Source organism: Plectropomus leopardus, chromosome 2, assembly GCF_026936395.1.
Source record: "Plectropomus leopardus strain MGB_pleo_1.0 chromosome 2, ASM2693639v1, whole genome shotgun sequence".
NCBI classification, from domain to species: domain Eukaryota; kingdom Metazoa; phylum Chordata; class Actinopteri; order Perciformes; family Serranidae; genus Plectropomus; species Plectropomus leopardus.
In genome coordinates, this window is record NC_142177.1 from 38,975,347 (window position 1) to 38,987,455 (window position 12,109).

At 38.6% G+C, this 12,109-nt stretch overlaps 1 protein-coding gene across 2 annotated transcripts in view; it reads left to right on the plus strand.

Moving 5' to 3' along the window:
• pmepa1 (prostate transmembrane protein, androgen induced 1) overlaps window positions 1-12,109 on the plus strand; it is a 69,328-nt gene that overhangs the window by 11,947 nt on the left and 45,272 nt on the right. Inside the window, exon 1 of one of the 2 annotated variants that reach the window (XM_042510360.2) lies at window positions 7,219-7,742. The exons of the other annotated variant lie outside the window; for it this stretch is intronic. Within the exon in view, the coding sequence (XP_042366294.1) occupies window positions 7,646-7,742 (97 nt within the window). The 5' untranslated portion in view covers window positions 7,219-7,645. Of the gene's footprint in view, window positions 1-7,218; window positions 7,743-12,109 lie in introns of those variants that run through there. 2 annotated transcript variants of the gene reach the window in all.

The following is a 12,109-nucleotide window of genomic DNA, read 5'->3' on the forward strand; positions in this document are numbered from 1 at the left end:
AAAGTGCCGTCAACAAAAAATACTGCGACCCAAAATTCCCTTTCGACTAACCCGACACAGGTGACACGTAGATGCTTTTATAGATTATAAGTGTTGCCGCCCATATCCACAACCCAACTCACTCAGTAACCCTTATCATGAAAATAATCCCTAATTATATCCCAATACAATAAACCTAAATCTCGTGCTGCTTCCAGACACCTCCATAAGTATTTATTCGTTAGAAATTTGAGCAAATTGCTTTGCTGTCTTTTAAAAACATGGGGAAATGGAAAATAAGCAACTTGGCACAAACTGTTCTGCAAATTGCAGGGAATTAGTAGATTTTGTAAAATTAGGGAAAAATGTCCAAAGAACTGTATTTATAATTATAAAAGTTACATATTTAAAATTATTTTACACAATTATTATTGGTTTTTGAACAGTTTTGGACTTAAAGCATTTCTTTCTTTTTTCCCCCTTTTTTTTGCTTTGGGTTTTTACCCAATTTTCAGGTATTTTTCTTGTACTTTTCACAAATATTTTGCAAAAAAATTGGGTCATCTCTTCTGAGGTTGCTCATTGCCTTTTACCTATGCTTTTTTAGAAGACATTAAGCCAAGTCTCCAAGGGTTAATGCATGGCTCCACCAGTACATGGATGTAATATTTATGGTGTTTCAGACAAATATACATGAGCGCACGTTCCTGGTAGACGACTTTGTAACCGTATAACTCTGCTGCTTATCTTGCAGTCATCAAGTTGGAGGATAAAAAGATTTCCAGCGTGATAAATGTGTTGTTAAATCCTGTGTCATGGTGTTATAAACAGCTGTGCTGTGTTTTAGCGTCTGATAAGCCTTCAGTCTCAGTGATCTGTAGCTCAAACTGGCTTTCCTGGATTGTATTTCATGTTCTCATCGGTTCCTGAAACAACAAGCCCCCTCTCCCAGCACGGCCCTTTCCTCTAAAACACCTCCATTTTCCGTCTGAACACCAAAAAGACAATGATAAATACACACACTCACTCTCAAAGAGAGTCAGACGAGTGGACAAAGAACAAGTCCTGAACCCAATGATTCACCCACTTCAGTCTTCAAAGACAGGCTGCGATAAAGACAGACGGAGAATGACCACACCTGGGCGTCCGTTTTGGTGACTCAGCCTCTTCAGACGGTAAACTGACTCACTGCCAGCTCGACTATCAGTCTCAGCCTGCCGCCTGTGCCAAGACAACACAAACAGGAGCGCTGTCTCTTTGGCTTTTACTACATAAAAAATATGTGTGAGGAGATTTTAGGTAAACAAACAGCATGTGTCCAACATCCAGAGACAGTTTGTTTTACATCAAGGGTTAAAAATATGGTGATATTTTGTTCTTTTATTTGGGAATAAGTGAATGAATTTATTTATTTTTTTGGTCACACACATCATGAAAAATAAATTATTTCAACTATTTTCAATCCAGTTGTTAAACATAATTATTTTGCCTATCCTAACTCAACCAAATAATAACCCAAAATAACAGCAACACCAAAGAAACAGAATAAATAATTAATAAAAAAACACAAAACCCCCCACAAAACCCATTACACTCTAAACTGTAATCCTCTTTTTTCCACACTATAATCAATCCTAAATTATTTTACACTATAATCATTTTATATTATAATTTGTAATCATTTTACATTTAAGGCTTTTTTTAAAACTCAAAAGAGAGCAACACAATTTCAACTCATCACTGAGTCTATTCCACAATATGACTCCCAAAACCGAAATCCATCTATATTTTACATTTGTGCTCACTTCACATATTGAATTAATAATCACCTTTTCAGAAGATGTAAAAAAAAGTCATGAGACCTTTATTTCCATGTTTGCATGTGTGAATGTTTGTAATCCTGCAGAACGGCCAATTTTAGTTTGCCATCAAATGTTAACATAGTAATAAGTTTAAATCTTTAAGTGTCTTTTTAAAAGACTCTTTAACTTTAATGCACTTTCTTACATCAATTTGTTTCTTTATTGTGGATTTTATCCTACACGTGATACTTTTATTTATCTGTTTTATATCTGTTTTAATTTATTTTGAACCTGCGAAGTTTGGCAGATGATGCCTCAACATCTATCTATCTATCTGTAAAGTAATGTAAATTTTAAAAAAATGTGCATGAAGCTGATTAGGATTTCTAAAACGCTGCACAAGCTAATTTGTTGTGTTTGCATGCAGAACATTTCAAGAGGATTGATTTACATAACTAAATTTTTCCCAACATTTACTGCTGATCCTTTCGCACAACATGGCCTCTTCAGCTGTTTCCCGGCAGTTTCTGCAAAGCACAGATACGTTACATTTGTACTTAATATGTATCATGTTGACATTTGAAACATCTCAACATCTGGAGATGGATACGGATGGATTGTGCAGAGTTTTGACATCCGTGTGCGCGGCTGTGGCTCAGGAGGTGGAGCCGGTCGATGACGATTTGATCTCTGGTTCTTCCACTCGGCATGTCGAAATATCCTCGGGCAAGATATTGAACCACAGATTGCTTCAGATGGCTGTGCTGTCGGTGTGTGATTGTGAACAAATGTGTAAAACAAACCGAGTAGCGGGTGGCACCTTGTACGGTAGCCTCGGCCAGCGGTGTGCGGATGTGTGTGAATGGGGGACTTTGACATCTTGCGCAAAGATGCTTAAGACGTCGAACAACTAGAAAAGCGCTACACAAGCAAGTCCACGTACCATCCATGGTTTATGCCAACCCTTTGAAACCTGAGCAGATTGGCTTGATTTCTTTACAAAAGAAAAGCAGTGAGCAATGAAAAAAGAGAATGTCCCAAACATTTGCAAGAAATTAGTAAAAGTATTTAAAAAATTACCTAGAAATTAGTTTAAAAGAAAAAGGTAAGTAGTACAAATAAGCAAGGCAAATAACACATGGAAAAGGGCTTAAATATAATAATTTGAATTAAAGTTATTAATGAATTGATTTTAATTTAGTCTGAAATTTCTCCCTAGCTTTTTACATTTTTTTTAAAAAATAATTTTACTAATTTGCAATTTTTGGAATATTTCTTAACAAGTTGCTTGTTGCCTTTTACGCCTGTGTTTTTCAAATAAATCGCACCAATTTGGTCAGGTTTCAAAGACTGAAAGTCTGAATGCATCACAAAAAAATGATGTCACTCCAGGTTTCAAAGGGTTAATTAGCAAATGTTAGCATGCTAACATGCTAAAGTCAGGGAGTCAACAAGCTGAACATTATCTTCTAAATATCATCTTGTCAATTATGTAAAATCAGTTACAGCTCGAGATAAGATTTTCAGTTTGGACAGAGATCCAGTGTCTCAGTACAGACAGTCCAGTACCATCAGAGCCGTGGGGAACTGGAACCAGTATCCTGTCAGTCTCTGCTGGTGTCACTTGTGTCAGTGCTGCTGGAGTCCAGCGGGGGGCAGCAGAGGCCCTGCACACATTTTAAATTTGTGCATCTTATGTATGAGGCTGCTGCGCCTGAAATCCACTGCAAATGAGCCTAATGAGGCTGACAGGTGCACCTGATTTTATTCTGTCATCTTATTAATTTGGCTGAAAGCTGTTACCGCACCTTTCATTTGGAAAATTCATCTTACTCTAAAATTAACACGTTAAAGTGCGGTTTACAAATACAGAAAAAAACTACAACTAGTTTTATTATGTGAAGTTATGAAATTTCTTGTGATGCTCAGGGACTGTTTGTTATTTATGAGAGGGAAGGAGGTGGTGCAAAAAGGACGAGGCATGTCAAATAATTTTTCTGGACTGGGGACGGACTTTTTTTCATTTTGGCTTTACGGCTGTAAAGTAGATTAACGGCTGTGTTTTGTATTTGTTTTAGAGCTGATTTTTAAAGAGAACATGCCTGTCAAACCTGCGGGCCTGTGCGTTTGGAGGCCATTTTTAAAATTGCAAAAGTACGCCATTTATTGAAGCCATAAAGTGTAAAAACATAATTTATTTTATTTTCCTCCTAAGATAAATTCTGCCGGTCCTTGGAGACATAAAAAAGGGCTTCAAATAGTGATATTTCATCAAATTATTTTACGTCTCTTTTGAAATTTGGCCAAAAATGAGCCATTTTCACAAACTAACCACCATTCAAGAACAAGAGTTAAAAAAAAAACTAGGCTTTATTTTCAACAGCTGTATTTCATCTTCACCATTTATCTTTCAAACATCGAAGTTTAAAAAATGTTATACTAATTTATGGTGGGGGGGGGGTTGTGCATTTTCTTCAAGTCATTCAGGGAGGCTCAAGGAAAAGTATTTGTAGCTTTGGGGAGGGTGCCAAAAAAAAGTCACACCCCAGCCACCCCCTCCTCTCATAAATAAAGAACAGTCCCTTAAAAACAATAAAATGCATTTTATTTTTAAATCAACAGTGACAAATCTCTTTACAAACAATGATCACTATGTTATGTTTCGTCGTTTTTCTTTTTGAAATACAGTATTTTCTACTCTTGATTTTTTTGGTAAATTAGGATAATTAACCCTTTAATTACAATCACATCTACCGGCCGAAGTTTCATTTCAAAACTTCTGTCTCATGCAATAAATTACAAAGTAAAACTTGATTCCCTCAGCAGCTGTATTCCCCCCATCAGTTACTTTCTTTGCAAAAGTTACATTTTGTAAAAAAAAAACCAAAAAAAAATTCTTTACGACACTGAGAAATGAATTTGGGTTGTATATTTTTTCTCTCTGGACAGGATGAGGGCTTTGGTGAGTCCAGCTGGGCCATAAAACCACTTTAACATGCAGCTATAAACTCAAGCAGACCTAATTAGAAAGTTGACTCAGATGAGACACGCTGTTACAGTCTCGCCCCATTGGTCCCCGGGGCCCGTCCGTCAGAGAGGTGACGTAATGCTGTCTGGCTCTGTCGACCCACACACACACAAACACACACACACACACACACACACACACACACACACACAAAACACACTAATATTTGATGTTTTGAGTCAGCTTTTATAGCACTTCTGGGATTATTAAAGTTTAAAAAGTTATATCTGGAGACATTGTTATTCAAGTTCTTAATGTGTTTTTGCCCGCATGTCAATCAAGCATGTTCAACTGACATGTGAAGGGGGGCTCATATTTTGGCAACATATTTTGAGTGACAGCCTAATATGCCGTGTTTTCATGTTTCATGTTACAAGACAAAGCGACACTGAAGAAAAACGAGGGCGAACAAAGTAAGCAGACACTTGTGGAAGGTTTTCACTGTGAAGCTGCTGCAGACTGTGAGATATTTGCAGTCATGCGTTTCGTGCAGCTTAACTCTGCAATATGGATCTCACTAAACTTCAGTCCGACATCAAGTCTGATGTATGCAGACTGCGATGACATCGCCTACAGTCTCGCAGGCTACGATGTACGTCTATCAGTGTCAGTACGCAAGAAAAACGTCATCGGTGTGCGTCATCCATCTAGCGAAAAATGTAAACAAACGTGAATCGAGCCTTTGCCACAGTGGCATTCAGGTGTGTCAAAAGAAGAAGAGGAAGACGAATGTGGACACGGTTGTGTTTGGGGAAAAGAGGCCAACTTGGCCAATTTTGTAACGAGAGCTCGAAGTATTTATCAGCATCTACGAGCATTTAGCAGAGTCGTGCTGATCAGTGCGTCATTTCACGCTGCGTTTCTATTGGTTGGTTAGTAGATCTACAGTAGGTGGTAACAGCATTCACACAGTGAGATTCTCATCCAAAATTTCTGACTAAAGGCTGGTTTTCGTTACAAATTTGCACAAAACTTAAGCGATATTTTGGAAATGTCGATAAAACAGAATAATGAGATGACTGCGTTTTCTTTGGGTGATGACGTCTCCTCCATAACTTTCCAGGAAGCATGGCGATGGATGTTTAAAACATTAGCAGGTTTATTTTTATTGCAGCCACCGCACTAACCGTCACCACCGTTATTATTTCTGATTGAAGGCGACGTAGGCGTGTTGTGCGAGCGATAACGGAAAGGCGAGCTCCTGATGTGTGAGTGGCCATATATGAGGAATTTCTCGGAGGTGATAGCCCACCTACTGAAACACTGCACTGTGCCATCCTCTGAACGTTTTGATTTAATTAGATTTTTGTTTATTTCAAACATGTAAAAAAGGAAATAAAGAAAATATTACACAAAACAGACTGACAAAAAACAAAGTAATAATTACAGTGAAAAACACAGAGCACAAGAAATGGACAAATACATAATGACTTTCTTTATTTTTATATTTGAAAAGGAGCGACAAGAAGTGAAAACTTATGAAATCCCACCTCCTCCCTCTAAGCCATTGAATTTTAATTAACTAGCTGTCTCATTATTTAAACGTATACTATAAATAATTGGCCTACGTTACCTACAAGCTGCAATAATGTTTTAAAGAAAACATTTAAATCTAATATTCAAAGAACCTTTTAAGGATGTTTAGCATTTCAAATAGTGTTCCTGTTAAATAATGGCAAAATTTTGATGATGTTGAGAGGTGAGAAATCATAGAATGATCTTTTTTATAAAACGTTCCCTCAATATTACATGAGAACAAAGGAAGAACATTTTCAAAGCAACATTCAAAAAATGTTTTCGGGATGTTATTGAGGCCTGTGTAATGAGATATGTTAAAAAAAAAACCCAAAAAACAACAACATGTTTATAAAAAATGTTACCCTGACTTTAAGAATAACATTCTGGGAACTAAAAGAAAACTTGCCACTGAAAACATTAATCAAACATTGCACTGTGATATTCTCAGAACGATGGCACCCCTGCCATCATGCATTTCGTGCACTTTTTGCTTCGGGGAAGGTTAAAATAAAAAAAAAAAAAACGTCATACCTCTGCCACTCCTCTCTGATAAATAGAGAACAGTCCCTTATAATAATACATTTTACAGTTTATTTCTTTTTATAGATGAATGTAAAACTGTTACCAATTTGTCTTCTTGGTACATTTTCATGCCCAAGGTCTTACACAAGTCCTGTAGAGCAAATTTGTGAATTTGGTCCTAAATAGCCTAATAAATCTGACTTTTTAAAAAATCTGCTGTTATATTTTTCTCTCTGTGTGCTTTGTGATGTGCCAAAAGAGCAAGTGGAGATTGGAAATGAGAGACAGACAGACAGACAGACAGACAGTGTCACCGGCGGAGAGAGAGAGGGAGGTGGGGGAGAGACACTGAGAAATCCCTGGAGACAGACAGAGACAGAGACACAGAGAGAAACAGACAGGAGCAGACACACGTCCGTTAGCAGTTGAGTCGCCGGTCACTCGGCTGAAAACACGGAACCGCTGAGCCCGATTTCTACCGGACATTTCAACTTAAAATACAGAAAAACTACATTTAACGGCTGTACCGACACTCGCACGGTACGCCGACAGAGAAATAGTCGGAGGAAGAGGAGGAGGAACCGGAGAGAGGAGGAGGAGAGAGCCGAGACAGGAGGAGGACGGACGGACCGGAGGGGAAGGAGAGGAGGCTGGAGAGAAAACAGAAAAGGGAGGATTTTTTGGGGGGAGTTTGGTGTGTCCTTTTTTTTGTTTTTAAGACTCCTCTCCTTCTTTCCAGCCTTTCCCCTCGTCCTCCTCTTCTGGAGCATTAATGTCCGTTTTTAGGAGGCTTTAAATGTTGAACTTGATGGGTGTTTTAAACGCCACCGCCGCCAATGTCTCCTGTACTTGTAACTGCAAGCGCTACACCTCCCTCCAGAGCATGGAAATCAGTGAGTAACTTCATGACTTTCTACGTTGAGAAATCACTGACTTTAACTCGAGCTGTGTGTTAATCGTGACTCTGACTCTTCACACTCCATATTTTTGGTTAAAAATGAAACTGAGGTTATTTATGTGTCATCGGCTTATATTTACACCTCCTCACAGGCACAAAAAGGAGATAATTAGCTTTATTTGATAGTTTTTTGAGTGTTAGCGGTCACTGTTTGTCATGTGGGATGTTGGGTTGTGTTTCAGTGACATGAATTTGTCTTTCTACCTCACAAAATGTGCTCACACTCTGATTTTGAAGCGTTTTACTGTGACTTAATGTGTGTAGGTTGACTTTGTGTTTACATGTTGCGGCGTGTGAAACTTAAGTTAGCCAAATCGCTAGCCTAATTAAAAGATTCTCCTCCGTGAACCTTTAACCTGATTAACAACTCGCTGAGGTTGAACTTGAACCAAAAACCGTAAGCTTCTCATCTCTTTCCACATAGCCGAACTGATTAAATTGATTATGTTGTTTAATGTATGTTATTTTAAGGCTTTTTGAGCCGTTTTGTTCGCCACGGAAGCTAATTTTGACAAAATGTGTGATTTTTTCTGTGGAGTTTCGTGGCAGTTGCCGCTCTTGATTTTGCTTCATTTTGAAACAAATCTGCCTCTTCAGTGGGGGTTTTAACGGTAAAATACGACCTCACGCGTGTTCAGAGTGTTATGAAGTTACAGCAGAGGACATTAAAAGCTGGATTTTGCGTGAAAATGAGGTTTTGTTCGGTGGGAAAAGGGGGGAGCTGGAAGTTTTGTCGCCGCTTCGTCATTCGAGTAAAGCCAGACGTCTGTCTAGCCGTCTGCCCTACGTGCGCGCACGTGTGTCTGTGCGCGCGTGCACGTTCATGTGTGTGGTCGTATCCGGGAAATCCCTGTGTTTATGTGTGTGTGTGTGTATATGTTTACATATGAGTTTGCTTTCATGTGTTGTTTGGTAAAGCATTAAAACATCCCGGGTTAGTGGCTCTACCCTCACTGGGGACTCCCATGTTGTTAATGTACACAGTCATAATACTGAAAGGTCATAGATGAAAGCTGTGTGTGTGTGTGTGTGTGTGTGTGTGTGTGTGTGTGTCCAGCTGAGGTCACCAGCACGGCTGACTCACAGCTGAAAGCAGGCAGGATTCAACCGTTTGGACAAGACGATGCACATGCGTCAGAAAATGGTCAGCATAAATCTTTCCCAGTTTCCCCAGTCCAGCCAGTTCAGGGTATTAAGTTCAGATGTCTTGTTTTGTCTGAGCAGCAGCCCCAAATCCAAAGATAGTCAGTTTACAGTCATAGAAGACAAAGAAAACCAGCAAATATTCACATCGGAGAGGCTGGAACCAGAGAAAGAATGAATACGAACTAGCAGTAACACTAGAAGAGCTAAAATTCATTCATTCAACCTTTGTTTAAATCTTGAGGAATCATTGAGGGCATAAGCTCTCATTTTTGATGTCAAGAGCACAGAAAACACAAAATGCAATGAAAACACAAAGAACAAACAACAGACCAAACACCATTAAAACCAGTTTCATTTAAAAGCGGAGTAATTAATAAAAATGACCAGTCCAGTTAACCACTTTCAGCACGAAAGTCACACAATAACACAAACTAACTGATTGAAGCAGTGGTACACCAGCAGCTCCTGGTTTAAGCGGATGGAATCTGGATGGCAAGAAAAACAATACAATGACTTCAGGTTTTTATTGGGAATCGCTGTGAAACAGAAAGCTAAAGCAGTGAAAATAGTCCAAATATAGCACAGACTTAGACTGATATTGATTTTTTAAGTGGCTGAAGTACATTTTGTTGTTGCCTCTGTCCGCGGCAGTACATTGCTTTGCTTCGGTGTCGGTACTCCTGCCTGCTTCTCCAAACAGGGTACACTAACCGACATCTACTGCAAGTAATACACTGACTATGAAATAGTAATCATACAACCAAACTTCAAAAACTCCAAATTTCCCAGAAGTAGCACTGCTACTTCAAATCTACTAATAATCCCACAAAACCGTTGTTACTCCAACGTTTACTGCTCCAACTCAGTAAAGCATCTGCATGGGACAAATGTCACTTTAAGTAGCCTGCATGGCAAAAACATGACGGATGACACCAGCGAGAACCTTTCCCACACATGATTAGAGGGGCACATTACTCACCGTGTTCTCAACCATCGTTTCTTCCAAATCTAAAAGTGGAAAGTCAGAACAAGCCAGTCAAAATATCAACTAAACCATCCAAGAAAATCAGTTTCTAAATAAATCTTAGGTGGGAGAAAAAAGGCCACGGAGTCACTGAATCATGCTTCTTTTTAAAGTCTGCAACAAATTGTTTTTCACGAGGTTTGGGGATTTTTAGGAGACTGTGTTGCGTCGTCATTTTGATACTCTTTTTAATTCAATGATTGGTTGATATGTAATCAGGCGGAGGTCATCTCTGTGCGCATGTTTTCCAGTCTTGAATTGTGTCGTTTAAACTGAACTCACACAAAGCGGTTTGACTTTTTGACCTAAACAGTTTCAGGTTAGAGCTGCAGCTGTTAGTAGATACATTGATACGCATCATCAGTCGTCTTTTAGGATGATTTGTGGCTTGTTTGGGCAAAACGAGACATTTAAAAATGTTGGTCTTCAAGAAACAGAAATTTTTTTAACTAGTTAATGAGGCCGATAACCAAAATTTGGAACCGATATGCATTTACAATAAAGATGAAAATCTTTGTCAATATTTATAATTTGGAATATATTAAATTCCGAAACAAAACTTTGTTTAAATGCCTTTAGAAATTGTTTAAACCGAAATGTTCAACATCATATACAGAAAGTTCCCAGCAACTTTTTAAAAAAACAGTCAAGTTAAATTTTAAATAAGAAAATGAATAAATATAAATAACTCCCTGAGGTTTTACAGAATAAAAGTTCCTCCGATGCTTTTATAATTATTATTTTTATTGGCGATCATTAAAATAGAACACAGATGCAGATAATCGACAAAATGTCGGCCCCGATGATCGACCAGGCTGATAATCTGTTGCTCCTTACTGCTGATCAATTGATAAAGAAAGTTTAACCTGCGGTCTGGTTCAGTTTATTATCATATGACAAAAGAAGCATCAAATCTTCACAATTGAGAGGCTGTAAACTGAGAATATTTGGCTTTTTTGTGTAAGTATGCCCGCGTCTTAACCGATTTAATGTTGAAAGCTGTAGCAGCAGTAATAGCAATCAATCAGAGAAATAACGATGGTTTCCTGGACTGGAAACAGAAAGACAAGATAAGAATGCAGCCAGACAGACACACAATTCCTCTGTCGGAGAGCAGACGTGGTGTTTAGTCTGAAGGCACAGGGAGGGAAACAGATAAACCAAAGGAGGAGAGAGAGAGGACCGCAGAGACAGCAGAGAGAGAAGGGAGGGAGAAAAATATGTCAAAACTTTAGAAACAAGGAACAAGGTGTCAGCAAAAGAGAACTTTTGAAATAAGTGAAAATAGAGAGAGAGAAGCACTGTGGTGAACTGAAAATCGTGTAGGAGTCGATAGAAACCTGGTATGGAGGCTGAAACTAATGATGCACTGGCCTTTATTTATAAAAACAAGATTATGTTTAAGGCGTTTCAGCTGTACTGGACTTTAAGCAGTGGAGTGCGACAGCAAAGATGAAAGACGCAGCGGAGGAAAGTATAACACGGGATAATCCACGTTATACACTTGAGATGTGGTGATCAAAGGACGATGTAGACACGATAGAAAAAGCAGGGTTTCCCTGAGTCTTTGCTTCAAGTTAAAAATAGACCAGTATCTGGGAAAAATGCAGCCGTCTGATATGGGATTGAAAGTGAGACCCGATGAACAACAAAAAATACGAATTATTTGTCAGACGCATTTCTTATTCAAGAATCTGAAACAAAATATCTACAGCTGTTTTATAGCAAATATATCACTTTGCAAAAACATGATAGCAACTCAAAAGGAAAAGGCTCCTTCAGAAATGCTGTTGTATATTAAAGGCCTCATTTCCAGGTTCATACTTCTATTTTGGGTTTCTAATAGGTCATTTTACACAATTTAATGTTCGAAAAACCTCTATTTTTTTCCATACAGTCTACTTAAATGTGCCTGTATTCACCCTCCGTCTTGAAACGCTCTGTTGTAGCGCCTGTCTCTTTAAGCCCCCCTCCCGAAAAAGCCTAATCTGCTCTGATTGGTCAGTGTTTCTTGGCGTCTCTTCGTCATCATTTCAGCCGGGGAAAGACTATAACGTCAGTCTACCGCCACTTTCTATCTTTCTCTGAGATTGCATTTCTTGACAAAAGCTTGGGTCCATGTTTACTTCCTG